The 27,323-nt window shown below is 44.4% G+C and overlaps 1 protein-coding gene and 1 pseudogene across 7 annotated transcripts in view; both read right to left on the bottom strand.

The window, feature by feature from the left end:
• PROM1 (prominin 1) overlaps positions 1 to 27,323 on the bottom strand; it is a 115,544-nt gene that overhangs the window by 15,338 nt on the left and 72,883 nt on the right. For all 7 annotated transcript variants that reach the window (XM_073237813.1, XM_073237814.1, XM_073237807.1 and 4 more), the window contains exons 6-13: positions 26,042 to 26,105; positions 24,552 to 24,641; positions 15,241 to 15,458; positions 13,596 to 13,670; positions 11,221 to 11,284; positions 8,300 to 8,459; positions 6,227 to 6,379; positions 1,153 to 1,276 (exon numbers count right to left, since the gene is read on the bottom strand). In XM_073237813.1, the coding sequence (XP_073093914.1) occupies positions 1,153 to 1,276; positions 6,227 to 6,379; positions 8,300 to 8,459; positions 11,221 to 11,284; positions 13,596 to 13,670; positions 15,241 to 15,458; positions 24,552 to 24,641; positions 26,042 to 26,105 (948 nt within the window). The remainder of the gene's footprint in view (positions 1 to 1,152; positions 1,277 to 6,226; positions 6,380 to 8,299; positions 8,460 to 11,220; positions 11,285 to 13,595; positions 13,671 to 15,240; positions 15,459 to 24,551; positions 24,642 to 26,041; positions 26,106 to 27,323) is intronic.
• Positions 8,034 to 8,133, bottom strand: LOC118967427 (U6 spliceosomal RNA; annotated as a pseudogene).

Here is a 27,323-nt window from a genome sequence, read left to right as displayed (position 1 = left end):
ATCTTTTTTTGGAGAACCGTTCATTTTAGTAAAACACATTAGAAATGGGAGAAGAACAGACAATTTGATTCAGAATAGCTAATAGAAAGCATAAAGCAGTTGACCCATCTCTTCACGATTTCTCTGGGACAAAGTGAATTAAAACTCAGACAGTCTCTGACTTCACATCATAGGTATTTAAGATGGGCTAATTAATTGGTGCATGACTGTATATGCACTTGGGGAGTGAAAACGGTTTCAAAATATCCCCTGCTTTTTAAGAATTCCTTTTTAACCGTTTAACACAGTGTGGAAGATAATTAAGTTTGGCTTGATGTATTATTATTGATTTTTATCAAGAAGCCAAATGGAGACAATGGGACAGTTCGATGCTGAGATGTAATTTTCCCCAACCGACTACTAAATAATTAAAATAACCGTGACAACAACTGGTTACCTTAGTAGCCATTCATTTGATTTCAGAACAGGTTGGAAGTAGAAAAAATATATACAATAAAACAGGAAAACAGAAATAGATTTTATAAATCAGAATCTGGCAGAAAACACTGGACAACCAGAGTGAGAAGACAGATATGCAGACCAAACCTTTCTCATTCGTTCATGAAGCTGAACTGTGGACCTGTCCCCCTGACCCCATAGGGGGCTTCAGAGGAGACAGTGAGTGCCATTCCTAAGAGTCGCCTCAGGCTTCAATGGGACCACCCTCTGCCAAGAGGCGTGTAATGTACCAGTGTCTTCACTTCAAATGCAGGGCCCCAAACCGTCTGTGTGGGCAACTGTCATGTGGGAAAGTCTTTAAAATGTCAGAAAAGTCCTGAGGTGTGACGGTACCAGGGGGTTCATCTTCTGGGGTTCTCAGCCACAGTGAGGACCCCACTGTGGAGAATTCTGTTTCCCCCATCACAGTCCGCACTGGTGGAAAGGCCTGAGTTCACGGTACTGATCTCACTTGCATTCAAAAAGCGAGAATGCTGCCGTATTTTTTTCTCTGACAAATAGAAGGAATCACAACTTACTGACTAAAAACAACACACCTAGTCTTTTTGCCCTGCTCTTGAAGAAACTCACACAATTTCTGCCTCAGAACCTCCCACTCCCTGGGTCCACTCAGGAAGCGTTATGGAAGCCCCTGGGCACACAAACGATATTTACCTGGAATAGCTTCCTGTTTTCGTAAGATTCACAGACCAGTTTTTCCACATTTCCACCAATGACAAAAGTCAGAACCACGATGGTCATCACCATCCAGCAAAAGATGAAACTCACTGCAACCCCGCTGGACAGAAACAGAAGTAAAGTTAGTGATTTCACTGTAATTATTCAGTGTTAGTGTAGAAAGTGGACCTGGAGTCCCCTGTTTTCTGCAGGCTGAACAGCTCAGCCTGCCCAGCAGTGAAGACAGGAAGTGATCTTTGCAGGCCTAGGCTCATATTTAGGGAACCCTTGTGACCCAGCCCTCGGTCTCCTTGCAGCTCTGCTCTGTGGTCCAGAGATGGGCTCGGGAGTCCGTTGAGGGGACCAAGCCTTTCTGCAGAGGACCCAGTGAGTGGGGAAGTTCTGAGGCCAGAAAAGTACCCTGGGGAATCTCAAAGGGTAGCTCTGCAGTCAGGGAGAGGCTGAGGGTGGCAGCTCAGGAGGTGGGCAGGGTGCACTGGGTAGGGCCTGGCGGGGCCTGGGAGGGGAAGCTGCGGAGAGCCTTTAAGCACAGTGGGAACACAGCCCAATTTCTCTCTGAGGAACAACACTTTTGGCAGAGCGTGAAGGATGGGATGGCCAGGTGCCCACATGGATGGGATGCCACTGAGGAGCTGTTATCTGGCCCTGGGTGGTGGCCTGATGTGGCTGGTGGCGGAGGAGAGAAGTCAGCAGAGGAATGCAGGGGGACACAGTGCACAGAAGCAGCAGGCCTGGGGAAAAGCTGCATGCCAGAGGTGAAGGAATGGAAGGAAGGGGCCCAGGCTTGTCAGAGGGACAGGGGGCACTGATGCTCTGGAGGGCAGGGAACATGGGGTGTTGCTCACACTCCCCCCAAGCCATTGTGGTAGCGGTGCTGGAGAGGAGGCAGCTCTGTCGTAGTGCAGATATTGGGTCGGAGGCTGCTTAGCAATGGTCAACGATCCTGGGGGCTCGGAGACGAGCCGAGGGAGACGCAGCCTAGGCCTGGCCTGGAAGATTCACCACTGGAAGGGCAGCCAGCCAACGAGACCAAGATGCAGAGCCAGAGAGGCAGGAAGGGAACATCAGGGTGTGATGCTGCACAAGGAGAAGCGGGGTGTTTGAAGAAGGAGGGAGGGGCCAGCTGTTCTGAACACCACCGGGAGGACACAGTCGGGAGGAATTACCAAGTCTGCTGCACTGGAGATGTAGACGCCACTGTGGGCCTGAAAGAAGCGGAGTGGCAGAGGAACTCAGGGTGGAGAGGGCTGGGGAGTGGGGGATGAGGGACCAGAGCCAGCAGACGTCCATCGTCATTTGGGGGCATCTGTGCAAGGAGGGCATTAGAGGGAGGACGTGATGTGGGTAGAGGGTTTCTGTTTCCATTTTTAAAGAGGGGAGACAACAGAACACGTTTAAGTGTCGAGAAGAAAGTCTAGGGGAGAGGAAGAGAATGCTGACACAGGAGAGGGAAGGGTGGTCCGCTACACTGCAGGGACAGTGGGTGGGGAGGGACGGAGAGCTGGCGGGACAGGCCTGCTGGGAGCCACCCCTCCGCAGCTGGCACGCCCGGGGGCCCCCGGTGCGTGTGCAGTGCTGGTGCTGGGAGGCTGTATGACGGCTCTTGTTTTCTCTGTGAAGAGGGATGTAAAAGCACCTGCTAAAAGAGCGGGAGAATAAGGAGGATGGATATGAGAGGAAAAGCCATTGCAGAATAAAGGAAGGAAGAGGGAAGAAGAGAGGTTAGAAGAGAAGGAAGGGAGGGAGGGAGAGAAGAAGGGAACATGGCAGGCCGTGGAGGGCCCATTTAGAGGGCAGATCCCAGTTTTGCAGGAGTGCCAATATGCCCTCTGGTCTGACTTTTCTGTAGCAGTGCCCAGTTGCCCAGATGTAGACACAAACAGAGCAAACTCTGAAACTGGTCTCGGTAGAGTAGCCAAACCATGTGCCATGACTGGTGCTCACCAGGAAGGCCCTGCAGAAGTGCCGAGGCTGCGGCTCTCATTACCAACGGCATCCTTGCCAGGCGCACAGTTCTCGCCAGTGGAAACACTCCAGGCCTCATTACAAATCTTTGCCTGGCTTCCCTGAAATAGCAAGCTGTATTTGCTGGAGGGGCCTCTGTGAGCCCGAACCTCTTGACCTACAGGACTTCTGAGTTAGGGAGAGGGCAAAGAGGGGAAGGCAGTGCCAACTGCCATGGTTTCATCAGTGTGTGTGTGTGTGTGTGTGTGTGTGTGTGTGTTAGTTACACAAATGACCAAAACCTTTGCTAGAACATATCAAAACAACACCACAACTCTAAAGTGAATCCTAGTGACACTGGCAGGCTTTGTTTTTTTAAATATGCCAGTCTCTAGATCAGGGGCATAAAACTGCCCAAGGCCTGATTTTGTAAGGTCAGTGCAATATGAATAGCTAATGTTTGTTTAAAAAGTGTTGCAGAGGAGAATAAGAACAAGAAAAATAACACGCAATAAAGAATGTATGTGGCCAGCAGAACCTAAAATATTTATCACCTGGATCTTCATAGAAGTTGGCCAACTCCTCATGTGCCTGCTGAATGACACATGTATAATCTTGTGAGCCCTTATCAAACATTTTAGAAACCTCTGTCAAAATCCAGGCAAGCCAACCTACTTACCACTTCAGAGGCCACATGATCACCTACTCTGTGGTAGCTGAGAACCACGTTATTTCCAATGCCTCACTACAAACTACAACTGCAAAAACAATTCTCTGCTCAGGAAGTTTTGCCCTCAGTTTGATCTAACTCCTTAAAGTAGATTCCCTAAGGTAGGAATGACCTGACAAGGGGCTCACAGTCTCTTCATGGTCCCGGCTAATGCCTGACACACTGCTTTCTGAAGTATCTTTAACCAATGACACTGTCCCCGGTTACCGTTTTGTGACACTGACTACATCAGGTATTAGTTTTTCTTCAAAGGTTTGGATAATCTTGGCAGTGTGTTCAAGAGTCAAAATTGGAAGTTTTATAAAGGGCTTTGGTGCAAGGGATTGTTTTCTTCCTGTCTCATTTAGGACCTTCTTCCCTCAGGGGAACCCACGTCCCTCCACAGCAGCGGTGTGCCCCCCAGCGCATCTCACTCAGCTCCTACCCTCAGGAGGCACAGGATCAGAGTGAAGCCAGCGCTCTCTGCCTGCCTTCCAGATCTTTAACTAGGATCCTCTTAGGAGATAAGGGCTCTTGCTTGGTTTTTAAAGAGACCCATCTCCTGACTGGATGGTGTCACCATTTTTAAAGAGCAGGTGGTATTTTGGTTGCAGCTGAAATAGATTCTTGTTTCTACAAGCAAGTAAACAGTGTTCAAGAAGAAACTACATTCTTCTAATTAGTCTGATTAGACTGACTGACTACACTTGTTTCATTTTCTCCCTCTACAACTAGCCAGTTGTTTACCAGACATCTCCAGAGATGGAGAATTCTGCCAAGCACAGCGAAGCGTGTCATGCTGAGTAGCGGGCCTCCACGGGATCGCAGCCACCCTCGGTCTGCAGGCCGCCTGATATGCATCTGGCAGCGTCTGAAATTACCAGTCTTTTTCCCACTGAGATAAATCCTACCCCAAACCTCAGGTTCCATGGGACTTTGTCTTTAGAAGTATTACGTCCAAACTGCCATAGCTTGAGCCTATCAATTTGTTCATAACTCCCCTGTTTTTTCTTTAAAGCTAGACTTTTTGGGTCACATTTTTTGGATTCATCCTTAAAATATGTGTGAGCAGTTAACTTCAATCAATCAAAGATGCAATATGTAAATTCACCACCAAAACATTGACAAAAACAGCCAAATATAAGGATTATTCTGTTCTGAACATTAATTTGCCATCTATCTGTATCTTTCAGCAAATAGACTAGACAAATACATGCTTCACTGCTGGTTTAATTTCTTAAGTTTAGGCACGTGAGCAAGCAGGCTTTTCCATGTAGAGCTCTGTGCACTTTTGTCCACCTCTTCTGTCATTAGCTGTCAGTTTATTTTTAAGACTCTTAAGCCTGCATCAGTGATAATAAAAGCTTGTACTGTATCGGCGCCTAAGGATTTAAGGGAAAGGCTTTAGAATCACAGCTCCTAAGAAGTCTCATTAATTGTTAGAGAGGCCCAGCATTTAAAAAGCAAGTTAATGTATGTCACTTGCTTTCCAGCTTCTCTCAGCCTGGTACTAGTGATCTAAGGAGAGAAATGAGAGCGAGTGGCTGAGATTTTGATTCTCCATTGCCCTGGTGACTCGTCCCAAATCTTTTCCATTCCCCTCGAGCATATCACACTCCCTGCCACTGACTCTTGATGAGCTTATTGAGAAAGAGAATAGAAACCTGGAGCCCAGAGCTTCCTCTCTGGGAGCCTCAAGGCCTCTCTCCCTTCACCCTGGTCTACGTGTCTGGCTCCGTGTCCACTAACACCGGCTCATGGCCCTTCTTTTGTCACATGCTAGTAAAGTAGAGGGTTTTCTCAAAAATACAAACTTGGATATGAGTTATCTTTGAAGCAGGGGGACAACTGCTTCAGCGAACTGCAGGGTGACCCCTTGCTGGTACCTCATACCTGCTCTCATCACTAATTTAGGCCATTTGTCAAAATCCCAACAGTTCCGGGTTGGCAACCTCTGTTCTAAATCAAGTTTCTAGAGTTTTAAATTGAAGAAGCTAGTGATACTGCTGAGGGTATAGAACAGTGTCTCCTACCAGGTCAATCTTCACCAAGCATGTGGTGAGCAGATGGATGGACGGGGTGGAGGGAGGATGGAGGGAAAAAAATGGGAATCAAGAAAGCAAACTGGGAAATAATTTCCATGATAGATCCTTTAGCGGAGCCATATATAAACATGGTGTTTAATCTTGTCTATCAAATTACAACCAATTTAGAGTTTCCTCTCACTTTTTTATGCTTGATGGAATTTCCCAAACTGATAAAGTACCAACACATCAAGACCCGGATTCCACTGGAATCAGAGTGCTCAGCCCAGAGACCACCAGACCATGCAACACCGAGCGACCCGCTCTCCGCCCTGCACTGCCACCCCACGTGGCAAGGAAGAGCGGCACTCACACCATGAGGAAGACGCCTCCAGTGTTGGAGAGGCAGCCTCGTTTGGTTGGGGTGGCACTCTGGTCGTAGCCGCAGATGCCGCACAGCAAGCCCAGGCAGTAGAAAACGACGATGAGGGTCAGCAGCCCGCAGACAATCAGGCTCCCCAGCCACCTGGAGAAGCAAGCTCAGAGTCATGCTGCGTAAGGCTCGTGACACAGAAGCTCTCAGACAAGGGCTGGCGTGGCTGGGTCCTCCTTGGCAACCAAATACAAATTCCTCCGTTAATTCCCCAGAGGGTGATCCTGTCCCTTCCCATCCTGAGTTCTCCAACCCAACCAACAGGACACCTTATTTTGATCTTGGCTTTGAAGCGCTCACACCCAGTGGTCACGGGCAGTTGCTTCCTTCCTTTGCTTCACTTCCAGGGGGCTTGAAACTAGGGTTTATGCGACTTTCCCAAGGCTCCTGAGAACAGTACCCCTACGACGTCTGGGTTCCTTCCGGGCTCCTGATGCTCTAAGGGGTTATGATAGTGCTGGTGGGCTGTGGATGGAGCAGGACTAGACCACACATGAAGAAATATCAGGCCCTTTTCCCTGGTCTTTCTCTAAAATGTGTTATGGTGGCGGGAATCTCTGGGGAGCCCTGTGATCTTTATCAACCCAGAAAAAACTCTACATGGCAAGTGCAATGAATATTTTAGAACTTTATAAGCATCCTAAATCAAATGCTGGCAGAATGCAAATCTCAATTTTGTAATGGTGCTGTGGGATGTTTTAGGATATGGATCCTCAATTAGGTCTTCTGGCATTCCCGGAATGTTTAACAACCTTTTCCAGCAGCTGAGGAGCGTTCAAGGGTAGAAATGTTTCCCAACCTTTCAAACACTAAAAAATAAAGAATTTACTTCTGCAAAAAAAGCCACTACTAAAGCTTTTCATTCAATTAAAAGCAATCTTGATAATTATCATAGCCACCTGCACCCATTCTGTGGTGTTTTGTTCCAGATACTGGTAACACAAAAGTAAGCATGGAATCTGGCCTCAGAAATCTTCTACAGTTAATGCATGCCTCACCTGCCTCGTCAAATTTCTTTTTAAAATAAGCTTAGTCTTGGGGCAGGGTGAAGTGAAAGGCAGGGGGAGCTGACATGTAGACAGATAATTGTACCATTCTTTGCATTTGTGAAACTATAACCTCTACTGAGATGCTGAGTTCATTGAAGAAGGGTCTGTCTCACGCTTGTTCTGACACCTGCTTGTTGATTCCAGGGCCATGATTAAGAGTACAGTCAGATGGGGGTTGAAAACCCACCTGTGCCATATTATGGCTGGCCTGAAGGAAGTCACTTCACCCACCTGAGCCTCAATTTCCTGTCTGTGAAACTGGGTAATAAACAGAATACAACCAGGGAGCTTGTGAGTATTAAATGAGATGTCATGCACGCCATCCTGGAAATACCTCAAGTCTCTAGAACCTTCCTGCCTCGCATTCTTGTCTTAGATTTGTCCACTGTTATCTCCCAGGGCCAATCCCCAGCACTAGCATTTTCTCCTGGGCAAACAACAGCTGCTTACCTGAGCTCTTCAAACAATTTACTGGTTACAAGGATGCTCTTTCTCTAAGAATCAATCTCTACACACTCATTTCTAAAGCAATGAAGAGAAGAATATAATCCAAACACCCTTCGTAATTATTTTTAAGCTTTAAAATCCTGTTGCATATCTCAGATAATTATAACTAATATTCTATAAGCCACTGATAACATCAAAATTGCAAGTTATTGGAAACACAGCTCAAGAACTTCCACTCTTCAAATTAAAAAAAAAATACACAAAACGTCATGCATTTGCATGTCATCCTTGTGTAGTGTGCATGCTAATCTTTGTGTAGTTCCAATTTTAGTATATACGCTGCCAAAGTGAACACTTCATCTTTTTTAATGAACATACACTAAGGTTAACATTTATGAGGTCATGGTCTCTGTACAACATGCTCTCATGAGATTATTCTGGTTAGAATGTCAAATTTCTATTCTATTCCATAGCAAGTTTCACTCTCCTAGGTTACTAGCTCAAAGGAGACACTCACCTGTATGAATCATATTCCTCCAACATGGGTAACTTGTGGTGGATGAAAGTTTCTGTGTCATTAATGTAAGCCATGAAATTTGCAAGCTTATCCTGAATGGGAATCTGTTCACTTATATTGGTGATATCTGAACCAATGGAATTCAAGGTACTTTTGATATCTGAAAACAAAGATACCTAGGTTATACATTTTCAGACCTAGAGGAAACAGAAGTTTTGTTCTGGAACAAAATTGAAAAGCTTAAACCATTTTTAGCTTTTTTCATCTTATGCATGGAAAGGTCCTACCACAAGCACAAATGTAGCCAAGACCATCAAGGTGCAAATACTTAAAACAGCAAAAGCTATGAGCAGTGACTGCAATGAGATGGTGCTGAAATCAAGCCAGGGTTTTATTCTTGTACTTCACTTAAAAAAAAAAGAAAAAAAAGACTGGGTGATTAAAAGTATGGTGTACCTACTATGGGCCAGGCACTTTTATAAATGCTAACTCATTTATTCCACTGAGGATATTCTTCCCATTTTACTAATAGTAATCCTGAGGTCATAGATGTTAATTTACTTGCTCATAGGTCTCTTTTTTAGAAAGCGTTTAGAAATGGGATTGAAACTTGGATTTTATCTAACTCTAAAGCTTCTGTTAAATGGTTTTGGAAAAATAGCTTAATAAACTTCATCTAAGAAATGGCATTCAGGAACACCGTAATTCTACAGGGCTAATTTTTTAATGAGTGACCCCAGGTGGTACTTTTGTTAAAATTTTATTGGACTGATACAACTTGAGACTTGTTGAAGTCCCCCTGTGTCTCTTATATGCAAAAAGCAACAGTATTCCCAGTTGGTCAAACAGTGTCTGTTAATATCAATCCTAATCTTTCAGAGAGGAGATAAGTTCCCATTTTCTGGAAAGCGCCCATCAAATCAGGTCCTGGGATCGAAAACCCCTGGGGCCACATGGTCCAGTGTGCACACCAGGGTCACACGAAGTCCTCACAAGATTTCTGCAGCAGCAAAGGCAGACCGGCTGTTCTCATGACGTGATCCCAGGGCGCCCAGGGAACTTTGGTGGATGGTAGCGGGGTCCACAATGCAATTACATAAAAATGGTGGTTGTCTCTTTCAAAGCATGCTGTTCACACAGATATGAACTATTGAGAGCTCACAGGAGGAGACTTTGCACAGTGGCTCCAGGTCTCCCCCAAATGGCTTGTGTGCCAACAGACCCCAGGATCGTCTGTCCCCTAGGTGACTCAGTGGTCTCTTTTTCAGCTCTGGCATTTCTGGGGTATGCAGACCTCTACTGTCCTGGGAACAGTTCCCTGAACTCAGAACTGGGTCCCTTCAGCTTCTTACACTGACCCGCCTGCTCACATAGCACAGCCCCCGGCCTTGCCAGCTGTGGGGACCCTACATGGCTGGGTGCCCACTCTCATCACATATCTTCTTCAGGCCTCACTTTAGATGTTGCTTCCTCCAGGAAGCCTTCCATATGGTCCCTCCACCTCTGATGCCTTGTATGTGCCTTGTCATGTTACCAGAGTGTGATAAATGACATCTGTATACATGCACAGCTGAAGGGTAGGTGGGGGTCATACCTTACTCATCTCTCATCCCCACAGCCTGGCAGAGCCTGGCATATAGTAGGCACTCAACATATGTGGGCAACATAGAACTGAACGATCAAAGCAGGGGAGCTAAGGGTTTTTATTTGTTTTGGAAGGACATGAAAATAAGCAGTTGATATTCAAGCTGATGGAATGGTGCTTGCCTAGACCTGGGAAAACTCCGGCTTGTGTGCAGCCAGTGACAGTGTATGCAATGTGCCTCATTCACACACACTGCACACCTTGCTTTGCCGCACTTACAAGGGAGAGCTGCCCGCACTGGCAGAAGAGGTCCAGAAAGGGGGGAAAAATAAACACAGATTAGTAAGCAGGTGGCTATCAGATGTATAGCATGTGTTAGGAAAGCATGGGCTTTGTCTTTAATATCTTAATATTTTAAAGCAGAATCTTAGATTAAACAAAAGGGAATCCACCAAACATCTAAAGCGCTATGGAGTAGGATAAAATACTTTCTACCCAAAGTCTGAATGAGTTGAAAGAACACTATAAGAAAAAAAAAAATCAAATAGCTCCAATGCAATATTTTAAAACCATTTGCTTAACAGATAAAAAGAAGAACTGGAAGATATTTTCTTTAATGAGAAGATAGTGCTGCACAGTTTCAGGGGTGTCTTCTGTTAGCAAATAACCCAGTTTTATCCCATTCCTGCACAGAGGACACTGCATTCTTTCTCTGAACATTCATCCAAAATACTATCACCCGAATATGTGATTCAATCCTTTAAGAACAGTAGAATTCTCAGTATCAGTCCTGTCTACGAAGTTGTAAGCATTTTAAGACCCTAACATACCACTGCATCAGCATCAAAGGGCAGATAAACATCTTCCTAAAATGATAAAGTAAATCCTTATACACAGTGTCCCTAAGGGAAAAAAAATCAGTTTTTAAGTCCTTTTAAAAAAATAAAATTATCTCCAGTTTCTTCCCAGTGAAAACAATCAGAGCACGACCTCTGACGGCTCCTGGCAGTGGCTCACTTTCATGGTACAGCCCTGGACCGTGCGGCTTCCAGCCAGCAGGGTGACCGTCTTCGCTGTTCAACAGGAAGATTCATTTTTTTTAAATCTACATTGCTGTGTGAAGGTGGCACAACTGAAAAGCTCTGATATTCATTCCGTTTTCAAGATTTTAGTTGGACAATGTATTTTTTTAGTTTGAGAATATTTTTAATAATATTTCTTAAAAACCCAAAATAATTCTTGAACAGTACACATATTTCTCTTTTTTTATTTTGGTACTAACCAGCTAATTCTTAACAAGAAGAGATACTAAATTTTTTCAGACTGTGAATCTCACCTGATATGATGTCAGTGGTTTGATTCTGTACCATCTCCGGTATACCATTAAAGGATTTATAGCCCTAAAAATATTTGAAATAAATTGATACACATAGTAATTAAAAGAGCAGTTAACAAGTACTCATTTCTCAGCTTAGGGTGGAGAAGAGAAACAAAATAAAAATGTAATATTCATCTTGAGGTTGAGATTCCCATCACATGGTCTTTAAAAGTCTAAAAAGTTTCCCCTCTAGAGAAGACTTTCTTTAAATTGTATTCCATCAGAGATCATGTTCAAAGTTTTTAGCCAGTAGCTTTTGACTCATGTTAAAAGTTTACATGTATCAATACCCGCATGTCTCGACTGGGGGCAAGTTTGTCCCCCTGGGGACATTTGGCAATGTCAAGAAACATTTTGGGTAATCACAACGTTGGTGTTGTCTCTGTAATTGTGTGAGCAGGGGCCAGGGATGCTAATAGATATCCTACCATCCACAGGACAGCCCCCACAACAAGAATTAGCTCCAAGTGTTAGTGGTGTTGAGGTTAAGAAACTGTTCTGTGCAATGTACCAAGTGCAGATGTAAAGTGAATTTCTAAAAATAGAATCTTCTTTTCCAATGCAATTACAAAATAAAACTGGAGATGTATCTCACAGAGAACAACAATGCCCTAAGACAGTTTACAGAGAAGACAAACTGTAGTGAGGCTAAAATGCAAAAAAAAAAACCAGCCACGCTGAGCTAGATCACGGCGGGGCTGAGTCTGCTATAGGAAAACGCTATTATTTTAAAGTAACTCAACTAAACATCCAGCCTTTCCTCTGGAAGGGGTTTAGGTTGTTTCCTAATTGTGTGCTGGTGTATTTAGCCATCTGCTGAGGAACACTGGAGTGATCACACCTGTTATGAACTGCCTGTGTCCCCCCCTCCCACCAAATGCATATGCTGAAATCCTAACCCCAATGTGATGGTCTTAGGGTGGAGCCCTCATGAATGGGATCACTGCCCTTATAAAAGGGACCTGAGGGCTCTATCCACCATGTGAGGACACAGAGAGAGAATGGCCTTCTGCAAGCTGGATTGGGGCTTGCAGCAACTGGCTGTGCTGGCACCTGATCTCAGAATCCCAGCTGCCAAAACTGGGAGAAATAAATTTCTCTTGTTTATAAGCCATCCACTCTGTGGTATTATTTCATAGCAGTCCAATCTAAGTTATACACTTCGTAAGATTCATAGTGCCAGCAAGTTTCCACCTTAGACTAGCAACATCAATGCCATTAAAGAATGTCCATGACTTCTGTTTCCTTAAAGGTGACTCAGCTGCCCAGCACACCAAACCCGAGTTGCTTTTCTGTACACCTGATGCCTCTATATTTCTCTGGGTTTGGACTTCTGGAAGTCTCCTGTCATATGAAGTTTTATGGCGGAAAGGGGACTTATAGATCTCCTGGTTCAAATTCCTTCATTTAACAAATAAGGGGACACCACAGGACAAAGACCAAGAGCTTCTAATCATGTGTTTAAGGGGACACTTACTTTGTCAGTATGTGCAGATGAGTGTTTAACAGATACTTGGTGATTTTTTATATCCATGCTCAAAAACAGAGAGTCAAGAAGAAAACTATTTCTCTTCCTTTCTTAGAGGCCCAGGGTACTCTTACTGAATCATAATCTACAAAGAGTTACTTATTGAGCACTCAATATATGGTTGAATAAACAGCAACAACTGGTAGACTATTGGGGGAATCACAGTATTCTAGCCCAGTGTGGTTCCTGCCTTTTAGGGCTCACCATAGCAGTCCAGTAGGGCAACCAAGACATTAAAGCAATACTTACAGCTATGCTCAACTTAACAAAGAATATTCACAATGCTTCAAGAATGTATTAAAAGGGGGTTGATCTGGTGAAGATGCTCAGGAGAGGCCTCATTAAGAAAGTGGTATAAGATTAAAATAGCTAATACTTAGTAGCTAAAGTAGCTAGCCAAGGGAAAGGGAGAAAAGAGAGGGTCAGTCAGCATGTGCAAAAGTGTACAAGTGGGAAGAAAGAAAACCAACGTGGCGGACTCACAGGCAGAGTGGGAGATGGGGGGCATCTTGTGGTAGAATCAGTAGGGGGTCCAGCCCTGCACCATCAAATTCTGAGCCATAGGCAGATGAGATTGTGTTTTTCTTTTTATCTCTTATGGTGCTTTGCACATAACAGATACTTAATAAAAATTTCCTGAATTGTCATGAACAAACTTACCTGAAGTGTAAGACTCATGACCCTTCCTGGTAACCCCTCACTGGAATTTCACTACTTTTTTGCTGTTACCTATTTTCTAATGCACTGGTCTACCCCATAACATGGTATATAAACTAAGCTACTGCAGTTTTTCCAAGAAACATACCTCTTGGACTAGGCTGGACAAATCCGTTTGAAGAACATCATTAACATTATTCATTGGCTGATCCAAAGGTGGAAGCTGAAAATGTATAAAACAAAACATGAAGTGGTATGGTTACCCCCAAAATCATTTGTCATAAAAAAGGGAGTGATGTTACATCTAAATCCCAAAGTCTCTTTCCATATTAAAGAAAATGAATTTGTCTTATTCCTTTTGCACAGTATTGCTTGGGAAAAAAACATTTCACTCAGAATGGTCTCTTCAGGCCCTACTTTTTAGATGCCTGGAGGCCTCCTGCTGAAATTGGCTAAAAATGAGAGAAGGAAATTTAACACAGACTGAGTATGTGTGACCTCACGCTTGCAAGTACTGACTATTGAATAAAGTTGTAAGCGAACTTTTTAAAAATGTGTTTGAAAGCAACACAGTCCATGGTTATATTGGTGAGTGGTCTGGAATAAATTTTTCATTGGTAACTTTACACACAGACAGAAAGCGTTCTACCTTTAAGCGGTTCTGGGACAAACTTCATGCACCCTGACACGAGGTCCCAAGGAGGGCATGGGATCACCTTTGTGACATCCCTGAGAAACACGCAGAGCTCTAATCCTGGGGCAGTGGATGAACCTCAATGGAAGGCCGTTCTAGAAAGTCAATGGCCTCCAGTCCTCAAAAATTTCCTTTTCTACAAAAGGAAAAGGCAGACTGAGAAAGTGGTCCAGATGAAAAGAACTGAAGGGACATGACCCCTGAAAACCACGTATGAGCCTGGACTTGACCTTAGACTGGAGAAAAAAAAACCGTTGTAAATAGCATTTTTAGAAAAATTGGCAGATTCGTATTATCAACTGAATTAGACGGTAGTATTGTCAGTGTTCTATGTCCTAGTTTTGATAATTGTGTTAATGGTTATGTAAAGTTAGGAAACACCGTGAAATATTTAGGGCTAAGAGGACATAGTGTCTGTGATTTACCTCCAAATGATTGTAAAAAGATCAAAATGCATAGTATTTTATGCATATATGTGAGGATATGAACAGATAAATGATCGACACAAAGATAGATAAAGAGAAAATAATATGATTAAGCAAATGGAGCAAAATGTTGACAATTGGTGAATCTGGGTAAAGGGTGTAGACAGGGAGTCCTGGTAACAATCTTGCAAATCTTCTGCATGTTTTAAAGTACAAAAAAATGAAAAGTTACTCCACCGTTCTCCATCTCAACTTAAATACAAGTGTAGATTCTAGGCTCTAAAAAACTGTTCAGTGATGACAAAAGATATTCAGTTTGCTCCAAATGCTTTTATTCTAGGCATATGTGGCTAATACATTAGGCACATCATTTAAAAATGAAATATATTTTAATTTTTAAAGATCCTCAAAATGTATTCTGCTTCCTTTTTCTTTTCAAATCTGAATTTGTTCTGATATGTTCCACTGAATCAACTGCAGAAAACTCTCAGTTAGAGGTTTCCCGTCATTCCTTCTTTCCTGCTGAGGCCACTCCAGCGTGGTTATGGTGTGTAAGTAAGAAGGCTGACAGAGACCCAGGCCCCCATGCCGGACAGGTGCACCCACACGTTAGCCCTGCCCAGCTGTCCCCATGCCCCAGGGACACCTCCCCACGGCAAGGTCACCCTCCTCACCTGATCCAAGTTGACGTTGTCATCCAGCTGGCTTAGAGACCTTCTGATGTCGTTGCAGGTGGCAGACACTGAGTGCACAGAGCACATGGGGTCGTTGAGGGATTGCTCCACGTTCCTTTTCACGGCACTCAGGCTGGTGTTCAGCTGCGCAGTTGAATTTTTTATCTCATTTAAGGTAATGTTCACATTCATCAGGGCTTCCTTTGTCTCTCTGATGGCTGTGGGAACACAGCCACTTCAGAACAGAGGCACAGCGAGGCTGGCAACAGCAAATACCTTCTCATCTACAGAAGTGCCCTAAGAAACTTGAGATGAGCTCGTGAATGACATCGGAAGGCACCCCGAGAAGCCCCTGGGTGGGGAATCCGGGGACATTGCTGGCCTCTGTCGGCTACTCCAGCCACTCCAGCTTCCCCTCTCGGGGGGCTCCTTCAACAATAAGTGGGGCCAGTCACCAACCCTGAAATGCGATGCAGACACCAGGCCAGCACCCGCGCAGCAGCGGCAGGAAAAGCTGTTGCCGCCCTAGGGGAGCCTTGAAGAGCCCAGCCCGACGAGCAAGCAGCGTCAGTGCCGTGCAGTTTTAACCCATGTAAAAACCAATCAGACCCAGAGCATATTTTAGACATGGATATTCAAAGAGCTGGAATTAAACATAGAGCAATGGTTAACAGCACGGACTGGGATGCAGGCAGGTCTAGGTGCAGATTCCAGTCTCACTACTTGCTGTGTAACCAGAAGTTGACTCCTAAAGTTCTTGAGCAGTTTCCTCATCTGAAAGTGGTGAAGCCACCACCACCATGAAACGTGATGATTAGGATGATCAGATTGAAACTCCTCTATGGCAGTTAAGTGCATCTGTTTTACTTAGAAGCCCCCCAGCCTAGGACACATTCTTTTATAGGCATAACTCATTTTAATGCACTTCACAGATACTGTGATTTTTACAAATGGAAGGTTTGTGGCAACCCTGCAAATCTGTCAGCCCCTGTTTACAAGTGGCATTTCTCACTTTGTGTCTCTGTGTCACATTTTGGTAACTCTCACAATATTTCAAACTTTTCCAATATTGTTATATTTGTTATGATGATCTGTGATTAGTGTTTACAACATATTGAAAGCTCAGGTGACGGTTGGCATTTTTAACAATAAAGTATTTTTTAATGAAGGTGCACACATTGTTTTCTTAGACATAATGCTGTTTCACACTTAGTAGACTACAGTGTGGGGTGAACAAAATTTCATATGCACTGGGAAACCAAAAAATTCATTTAACTCACTCTATTGCAATATTCACTTCACTGCAGTGGTCTGGAACTGAACCCACAGTATCTCTAAGGTCTGCCCCTGTGAGGAAATCTTTAATATAATTGTTTGCCATCCTGATTTCTCTGGGGCATAGAGCTCTGTATTCCCAACTAGGGAATTACTGAATTACAACTCTTCTCTACAGTGACTTCAAGCCACAGAAGTAATAGATGAGAAATTTAAATTAGAGGCCACTGCTTTTCTTCTAAGACACAAAGTCTTTGGGGCTCAGAAAAAACATGGCCGAGTGTCAAGCCACAATTGGGTGTTGCTAGGAAAACTGTCAATGCCCTTAAAAACTAGTTTCCCCAACTTGCCCTGGCAACCATATAAACCTTGAATGCAAAAGACACACCCACACAAACACACACACACACACACTTTAATGCTTTCGTGCGGTGGAATCTCACCAAAAGTGTTCTCAGGTTTCAGCCCAGCTCTGCCGTCACATTGTTAGAGCACCTTCAGCAAACTCTTTCACCTCTGGGGAACCTTCGCTTCCTCATTTGTAAGTTAGGAAACTGGATGGGCCATTTCTAGTTATAGGAGAGTCTGATTCTAGACTGTGTCCCAGTAGGCCTGTGAGTGACCGGGGAGGCCTCCCAGATTGGACTGTATGATGACTGACCAAATTCTATCACCTTATCTGAGCAGAAAATCTTAAAGTCTGCTTCAAACAATCATTTCTCTTCAATTTTGGTTCTGTTGTAGCTTCACAATATTTGAGATTATAATAATATTTAAGACTTTATCACAGAGTCTCTCGGCCTCAGTTTCTCACTTCTCCTACCTCCCTCCCAGGATTATCAGCAAAGCATGGATCTGTTACAGCTCATAGAGAGGCTCAAGAAATATGTCATAGCAAGACAAGAAACAAAAAACCCGTCTGCAACTAGAAAAATACAACAGAATAATGCAAACAAGTTCCAAAATACTCTTCATACCACACAGTGCACACCTCACATTTTTAATGTGTGTGGCTTACACCCTATAACCCTTTCCATTTTAGTCAAAGTGGAAATTCACAAAATAAATTATCTTAAGGCAACAAACAACAACAAAGAATGAAGGATGATAAAATAAATTGATGGCCCAGAAACTGTGTGTCCATTAAGGCACCATCAATAGACATTCTGGGTTATGGGGACTATTGTGTCATGTCCCAAGAAGGACTCAGAGGTAATAAATACATATATTTTCCAAAGGCTTCATAGCATTTTATGTCTATAAAATGTCTACTGGATTATATCTGGGCATCATTCCAGGCCTACAAAGATCACATATATTATGTATCTCAAAGCAGTGGAAAAGTATTTCAGATTCTCAATTAGTTAATTAACATTTTACTGGCTCACAGCACATTTTCTCCTGACCTGCAGCTCCAGTATGATTTGCACAAATCTATCTGCATGTTTCTGCTATCTCCAGAAGCCAGTAAACACATAAGCCTGCAAAGAACTTTTGGCAAAAAATTTGCCGAAGCAGTTTATTATGCACATTTTAAGAAGCGCTGGTAATAGCAGAAGCTAAACTTTAATTTTTCTGGGCTGATGTTAAAAAAAAATAGAATTTTAATACTAAGGTAGGCAGTACTGAAGAGAAAAGTAAAGTCTGCTAATTGCCTTTAACCCAAAGAGAATTATAATTCAAACATTAAAAATCAGTCACACCATGGGGCAAAGAGTAAAGGTACACGTCAACCACATTGCTTTCCTCATAAACTGTTGGCAGCCTTTATCTTCACATAATGGTGGAGCTGGATGGGATCTTGGAAGACCAATATCCCAAAAGCACTAACTTCTGAGGGACCAGGGGACTGGCAGTTCCTGGCATCACCCCGGGGCTACCCCAGCACAGGAACTCCAGATTCCAAGCTCCTCTTCCAGAATTACTCCATGCTATCTTCTGTGAATGGGACAGGACCACCATGCAACTTAACACTCCCAAATGAACCCACAATGCCATCTAGTAGAGTCCAGGCAGTGCAGGCTTTATAGCCAGACCTGGGTCTGAATACCAAATCCAGCACTTCACAGCTACCTGATCTTGGACAAATTACATGGTCTCTGAGCCTTACTGCCTTGAGTTGGTAAAGTGGAGGTGACCATACCCCTCTACCCAGAGCTTTTGTGAGCAGTGACTAATACAGTGCAGGAAAAGCACCCAGTGTAGAGATCGCCGGCACATGGCAGGCCCTCAACACTCAATAGCTTTCTAACTATTACTTCATGGCCAGTCATAGCTACAAATACTCGTAGCAGACTTTGGTGGCTGACATCTCAGAAGCCATGCCACCTCTCTCCCTGCACAGCAGACCTGTGTTTGGATAACATAGGTTCTACTTCCAACTTAAGGAGTGGATCCTGGCTGCCCACAGCCAACCCATTTCCCATGTGTAGCACTGGTTCAGAGATGGCCTTGGGACCTCAGGTGGCCACCTGGAGGGAAATCTGGCTGAGGAGGAGAAACAGCATGCCTGGAGTTACAACTTCAGGGGGAGTCTGCATTAGGATGATGCAGACATTCAGGGAACAGCTAGATGGCAGAATCTCACCACTGGGTCAGGCCTCACCTGAAGCTAGTGTCAGTTACTTGAGCCAACAACTTACTTAGCTGAAAGCCAGATAGAGACAGACTTTCTGTATGTACCAGGCACATGGCACATCGTTCCCTAAGAGATGTTTATGAGACATGAAGAGAGATGACTGAAGAGGTTTGACTGTAGCAGGCCAAAGAGCCAGCCCAATTCATTATTAATCCTTTGGTGAAGTGCAAACACTTGAACGTATGATGAGGGCACTGGAGGCTGCTCCATGCTGGAGACAGCAAAAAGCGAAGGTTCAGCATTTTACATAAGTGATGAACTCTCTGGGTGGGAGGACAAGGCGCCAGCAGCCCCCACCTCCTCATAGCTGTTCCTGCCAGTTAGGCAGTGTTTCCTGCTAAGACGGAGGATGGGGCGAGGGGTGTGAGGGTGGGGAGGGGAGCAGCCGTGGAAGGGAACTTCTCTGGGAAGAACGTCCTGGCTTCCTTTTCTTTTCTGCAGGAGAGATGCTCAAATGGCAAGTGACAAAATAATTCCTGGAGACTATTCATTCAACACTGATGACAGCCTGGAGCTCCTGTTTCTGATGGAATCTGGTTACCTGGATAAGTCTGAACTATCCAAGACAAAATCAGGGGTTCTTAAGCTGGCGTGAATTCTATTGTGTGGATGGAATTCAAAGGGATCTGGAAATCTTCACTTCCACTAGCCTTGAATTAAAATTCAGCCTTTTATTCTATTATGAAAGCAGACAGTGCATGTCTGTCAGTGTCTCTGTCACCAAAGAAATCACAAGTATTTTCATTCAATATTCAATTTTTTGCTAATATCTGACAAACAGATACTATGTGTATGCTCATTATTACACTGAAATAATGGTAGTTATCAGGGTTTCTAGATGCTGTTAGTTAATGGGCTTAAGAAAGAAGTATCTTATTACATTATAAATTCACCTTTCTAATAGTTTGACATTTCAATCCAGTTGGTCTCTTTGGTGACCTTTCATCTTTTGTATTATGCATTTACAAACAGCCTGAGAAAAGGTCCACAGTGGTCACCAGTTCACAGCAACAAAAAGGTTAAGGACCGCTGATTCAGGTCTCTTGGGGTACTGATCATGTGGGGGTCTCCCTTCGGCAGTACAGAAAACATCATTCTGCTGCTTGACAGGAAGGAATGTATCATCAGAGCCATCATGGCGAGAGACGGAAAAACTCTCCCAAATAACTTCTGGATGTTAAAACCCAAATTCTAAGACATTTGGAAAATGACGAAGCACCTTTTACTTAACTCAGCTTATGAAGACTGAATTTTCAGAGGACCCAGGCAGGAAAGACCTGCCAACTTTAGGGTGAAATTTGTTCTATTCAACAAGCTCCTTCCCTCTCACAGTGGCCTGAAGCTCACTTATTTGGCCAGTTGGATGAGTGTGGGCTCCTCATCCCCAAACGGGTTCCTCCCTGCTTTTGGTGTCCCCCTGTTGGTAAAGGACACTGCCTGGTTAGACAGCACAGGGGGCTCTTCCTGAACTTTAAAAATCTCTACCTCTGGATTATTCTAAAGCAGAGTACTACGAGCCTTTCAGCAAGTACTGGAAAAAAAAGCATTAGATTTAACCAGAGAATGTAGACTTCAAGCTCTAGGCATGTCATATGGCTTTTATTTATAATACGGGGCTCATTAGAGCTCCTCTGCCAGTCTCCCGGGGACACTGTGACAATTACATGGATTAAGGTATATACTTCGGAAGATGCCTTAAACACTGTGACATCCTTTGCAAATATCAGGCATCAACTTCCTACTTCTCTGCAGAACATGGACATGTCATCAGTGTGGTGCAGGCCAAGTGGCTTTGCATGGACAATAAAGCTTAGGAGGGGCTGTTAGCACCGTTGGTTGGGGTGGTCATTTGGGAGGAAGCTTTACAGGAAGGTGTACTCCTTGGTACCAACCTGTGACAACTTCCAGGTGAAAAGAAATGCCAGCATTCAAGGAACAGAGTGCTTTGAAATCTCTGCTAGAAACATCTCTAGACCTTACCTAGCTAAGGGTCAAAGCAAGCCTGGGCACATCCCTCTCTCCCTCTCTCCCTCTGAAATCTATTTTGTTTGGCTTGGTTTGGTATAGAAGCCAACAAAAAAGAGAATATAGGGAGGTCCACCTTTCTGTGAGTGGAAGGCCCCACTTACCTCCCAGACCAAGGACATCTTGGCTTTAGTGTAAAAATGGACTAAAACCCAGGAAAGTGTTTTTCACTGTTTCAAATATCTTTTCAAGTAAGAAAGATTCACCCTTTCATCTTTGAGTAGACCTGATGCTCTCCTTATAAACACCCTGCCAAGGTCCTTTGTTGGCTCTCTCAATGACTTAAGTGCCACTTAATTTTCCATAAAGGGCAATAACATGTGGTTTGGGCCATTTCTCAGCCATGACCATGAAGGGTTCACTTTGCGTGGTGAATGCGGTTATCACAGGAAAGAACTGTGACGCTCAGTCATAAGGTGATGCACTAATTAACAGGAAGAGAGGTCACCACTCTCATACACTGACTTCCGCTAAATCAGTGCCTCACCAGTTATCACTTTCTGTGTATGTATTCTTTCATTCATTATTTTTTGGCTCAATAGTGGGTCATCTTTCAGAGTTTAAAAAATTATCCTATTTCCCTGGTTCAGTGGCTCATTTTGGTTTTTTTTGTTGCATTTAGTAAAATGAGGATGCGTGTTTAATCAGGATTTGCATCTAATGAGATACGTGCTTCTTTCCCAAGAAAGATACCTATTAAACCAATGGTCTGACAATATATGCTGTCTTAACATCAAGGAGTATTATAAATTTGATGAATCACAAATAACAGTCTGTACTGACGAGGGGAATCAGCGGCTTCTGTGTCTCCTTCTACATGTGCTGGAGCCTGGACAATAAATTAATGGCTTATAGGAACATAACTGACACGGTTGATTGCTTGCCTTATTATTATTATTGCTGTGGAACAAATTAGCCCCAAAGTTGGCAGCTTAAAACTCCATACATTGTTTATCTCACACAGTATCTGAGGGCGATTCTGGGTCCAGAGCTCTCGTGAGGCTGCACTCGGGGCTGCATTCACAGGGAGCTTGACCGGCGCTGGAGGACTGGTTTCCTGACTCAGTGACGGGGTTGGCAAGAGGCCTCCATTCTTCACCATGTGGGCCTCTCTCTAAGGCTGCTCCTGACATGGCAGTTGGCTTCCCAGAGTGAGTGATGGGAGAGACATGGAAGTTCAGAGGTGGCACACCATCACCTCTGCCAATTGAGAATGTAATATTCTCAAGATAGCTCTGGCAGCTCCAACTGCGTGTGATGTGATGCTGGGAACCATGCCAGTACACTGGGACAGCAGAGGGGATGAGGAGCAGGGGGCTTCTAGACAATGTTGCTGAACCCCTTAATCAACTAACCCTGGAGCCATTATACCTCCAGGACCTTGTCACGTGTGATATTTCCTATTGTTTAAGCCGCTGAATGGATCTTTGGCATTGACACCACAGCAACGGCACCTTCGAAAGACCTCTCATTAGAAGAATTGCCCCAAATTCCCAAAGCAATGAAAACAATTTTAATCTTATCAAGATAGATAGATATAGATACATCCATAAAGTGTACTGAAGACAACTAAAAAAAAAAATTCACCAAGTTACACAAATAAAATATAGTTGTAAAACTATAGACATTAAAAGTAAAAGATCAGGAAGCTTGTTGACTCAAAGGGAGTTGTCTAGCCACTGAGGCAGGACTGTGAAAGAATATAATCCATTTTCTACTTTATAACGAGTGAAGTTGTAATATTCTTAGAAAACAAAGTTAAGGGTTGCCAGCATTTATTCATTCAAGAAATGATAACCTGCTCCAGGCCAGACACCAGGCCAGGAGTCCCCACACCTGCCATGGAAATAAAGAGGTGAACAAGATCAGCAGGTCTTGTCTTTAAGGAGCTTGTTGTCTATTAGAGAGGGAATGCTGTGACTACTACAGATGAGCCATATATGTAGGGTTACCAAGCAAGAAGCAGAAATTAAGAGGTTGTCATGTTGTATTATGTGGAAGGAGGAGGTTGGATGTGAGGGGAAGTCTGCAGAGGAGAGAAGCCTTAGCCGTGGTTTGGTAGGTGGGTAAGATGAAGGGGGAGGTTCCGGGGCATTTCGGGCGGAGGAACTACACCCAATAGAGGGATGTGAAGGAGAACAACATCTTCAGGGACGTACAACAGAAGGATACTGAGAGTCCTGGCCTGGAATGGAAGGTGGGGGCTGGTGGCTGCAGACAGGAAGTGACAGGAATGATGGGCAGGGGCCAGGTGCAGGAGGGAGGAGGGAAGGAGGGAGGAAGGAAAAGAGGGAGGGAGGGAGAGCTCCATGTAAAAAGCTAGGGAAGCCAGGCAGAGGCATGGGTCTTAGCAGTCACATCCCTTTCCTGGGCTTCAGTTTCCTTCCAGCGAAAGGAACTGGTTGGGGATGAGAACAGGTCTGGAGACGGCTGAGCCATCACAGCAGGTGACACGCCTTCAGGCAGTAGCCGGACCCTTTGCTGGGTCAAGAAGGACATAGGCAAGTCCTTCTCAGTTAGAGAAGACTAATCTTACCAACTCCTGGCTTTCGTCTGAGTCCTTGAACTCTAAGGGGGAGGAGGAATGCCAAAAGGCACAGGCATAAATTTCCAGCTTTTACACAATCCCTTCCTTTATGGCCCATTTTCTCGGGAATATTAGTTCATCAAAGTAAAATTCAAATTGGCAAAATGACAAATGTTTTACATAGATGAAATTGTCCTCTTTTTCAAAGACCTAGCACTGACATCTCCTCAACATTTGGAAGAGCTGGGAGGTCTTTTTTTCCATTGCAGTTGTTTAAAATCAACATACCTGCTCCCTTACATCACTGACTGAATGGCCTAAGATACATATGTATACTCCTACTCTGAAAAACTTCCCTACTTTCCTTTACAGGGAAAAGGAAAGAGTAATCATAGACCTCAAAAGACCTAAAATTGTCTAGGCTTCTCGTCCAGCAGGAATTGACAAGCTTTCACTGTAAAGGGTCAGACAGTAAATATTTTAGGCTCTGTGGGCCACAGGGTCACTGCTGCAACTGTTCAACTCTGTCATCACAGCGTCTAAGCAGCCACAGAGGATATCCAACCAGAGGAATATGCTGTGTTCCAATAACTTTACAAAAACAGGTGGTGGGCTCCTGTCAAATTCTGCCACTATTATTTCAAATGCCTTTTTTTACCAGGAAAGCAACTGCCCGTGAATGCCCAGGCTTTTCTTGTGAGGCAGCGTGTCTTTCCATGGACTGTGTGCATGACCACAGCCTGTGGCTCTTGCCCCAGCCAACAACCAGGGAGTACAGGAAGGAAGCCTGGGCGACCCCAGACTTCTGAGTGGGCCGTTCTCGGTCACTTCTGTCTCAGCGCTTACCTTCCGCCATGGCCTTGATGTCATCAAGAACAGGGATCACTTTAGGTTTTAGTCGTTTATGGATTCCACCGCCTAGCAATGTTTTGATATCTAAATTCAAAGAAGCATAAGGAACTGTGAGGGTGGGTTCCACTCGTTTCTTTCCCTCCTCCCACTCATTCTCACTCTGCAGGATTTCGCTGTCTGGAAAATCATCTTCAGTCTTTCCTGCCGTGAAATCCCATTTTCATTCTAGACCCTGTTTAGGCTTGAGTCCTGTGGAGATGCCTTCCCCCTCTTCTAAGACCCCAGACCCGCTGGGCCCGGTGAGAAGTGAATCAGCACAGACTCAGACTTGGCGTTTAATCCCCATTTCCCGAAAGTTCCTGTTACACCACTGTTTTCTTAAAAGACACGTGTCGGTGTCTGTTTTCGCTAAAGGAAAGAAATCCAAAGAGGATTTTGTCTTTCATGAAAAACAAACATAACCCCCAAAGCGGGGAGAGCATTCAGCATGCTCTGCAGGAGCCTGGGGAGGCAGCCAGCCCCCAGGGTGGCGAGGGTGGCCCCAGCCGGCCCTGCCCTGGGTCGAGCTGCCAGAGCTTCCACGTGTCTGGGAACATCCGTGCTTCATCTCGGTGTATTTTGTACACCTGTTGTCAAGGTTCATCTTATGTTATCAGAAAAGCCTAAGAGAGGTGATTTTTTGGGTCTGGGAATGCTCAAGTTTTTTTCCATATAAATTAATGGCAATTCCTTCTTTTCTTTACGCCATTTCAGCTTACGAAAGTTTCATAGGAACACTCTGCCTTCGCATAGCAGGGCAACCCGGTGCTGAGAACACAGATGTTTATCATGTTGACTGTAATTGCTCATCCCTAATCTCGTCAGCTGGGCCAGGTTTCTCAGCTGTGGCACCGCTGACATTTGGGGCCAGATCTCCCTTTGCTGTGGGGGCTGTCCTGTGTGTTGTGGGAAGTTTGGCAGCATCCCTGGCCTCCACCACAGATGCCAGCAGCACTGCCCTCCACCCCCACCCTGTGGGGACAACCAAAATGTCTCCAGCTGTTGCCAAATGTTGCCTGGAAGGCAAACTGACCCTGGCTGACAACCGCTGAACTGGGCAGTGCCCCTTCCTGTGGGCAAGCAGGGACTAGCACCACCCACCCTCAATTTCTGAAGCCCAGGGCTTTCCCTGGGGGGCCCTCTGCTGTCTCTGGCAGTGTCCTGACAGTGACCTGCTTCCTCACACACCTGGGGATGGAAGAACGGACACTTGGGACTGCCAGAAAGCAAAAATATTCTCACAGTAAGTGCTAGGTTTAGTCATGGAGTGACCAGTCGCAAACTGTCCATAACTCCATAGAAATTTCCTGTTTTTTCCCTCCTTTCACACAGAAATGTCAGAAACAGTACACTTCCGTTCTTAGACCACATGTTATGGGAGATGGCCACAGCATCTTATAGCCAACACAACAAACCAACTGGAGACAACTTAAAGTTTTACTCACTATCCAGATCTGAGAATGCCTTTTTCTTGGTGGTAGTATACTGGCCTGTTACATAGTTGATTTGCTAAAAAAAAAAAAAAAAAAAAAGAATTAAATGAAACCTCTTCTTCTAAGGTCCAAAGCCACTCAACATACAAAATTTATCCTGAACCAGAACATTTTGAAAAGCAAGCAGGTTCTTACATGTGTTTATATTTCTGGCACCCAGACTTCTCAATAACACTCCAAAGCCCACCAGCTTAAGAAACATGATTGATTATTGCTCAGGAGTCTGTGGATGGATGGGCCATATGGGTCATCTGCTTGGTGCCAGCTTGGCTGGGGACAAAGGGACCCCTCTCTCTACATGGTCTCTCACTTTCCAAGAGGCCACCCTGGGTGTTTTCATGCGGTGGGCTCAGTGCAAGAGAACAAGGGTGTTCGCTGCAAGGCCTCTCAAAGCCTCGGGGCAAGCCTGGCACAACATCCCATCGGCTGCTTTCTTTTGGTCAAAGCAAATCACAGGGCAGACGAGATTCGAGGGATTGTAACAAATCTGCCTCTTGATTCAAGGAACTAAGAATGTGAGGCCATTTATAATGTAACATAGTAGGACAACTTTATTCCATGGTTCTTACCGAGCTGGCCACTGAAGGGCCTGGCTGCTCACTCTCCTGTCCACTGTCTCAGTTACCCATCTCCTTACTGAAAATGTACATCACCATTTAATTTTTCATTTCTCCAATTCCTAGAGTAACCTTCACTGCCTTATTATGTTTGGGGCCAGTTATACTTCCTCTGTCAAATCAAGTACTCACATCCTCTGCCCAATTTTTTATACATTTGTTAGAGCTCTTCCTATGTTTTGAACTAGACGAGTTGCCCCCAAAGTCATAGCAATTTACTATCCTTCCAAGATAATGAAAGCAATCCCAAAGTTCACCCTCTGTGATTGCTATGTATTTAATTTAATTTTGCTAACTTTGTGTTTTGGAGTCTACAGAATGATGCTAAAAAGTGTTTTGGAGTCTATAGAATGATGGGTAAAAAATTTGAGCACTTTTATTGACCAACCGTGGAAATGAAACATTTCCTTCTGGGTACAGACCATAAAGTTGTGGATAATGCTAGCTTCTCTAGTCTATTTTAAAATGCCTGCATACTTTGCTCTTTTAGTTCCAACCACATTTTAAAAATTAGTACACTGCGTAATGTGTTAGTATTTTTCAGAATGCAATGAACTTGGTATAGAACACCTCCCTGGGGTGAGGCGGCCCATGGGTTGGGGCAGGCTCTTGCTAGT

Source organism: Manis javanica, chromosome 5 (assembly GCF_040802235.1).
Source record: "Manis javanica isolate MJ-LG chromosome 5, MJ_LKY, whole genome shotgun sequence".
Taxonomy (NCBI): Eukaryota; Metazoa; Chordata; class Mammalia; order Pholidota; family Manidae; genus Manis; species Manis javanica.
The sequence above is the reverse complement of the archived record's forward strand: the minus strand, read 5'-3'. Positions and strand labels throughout refer to the sequence as shown.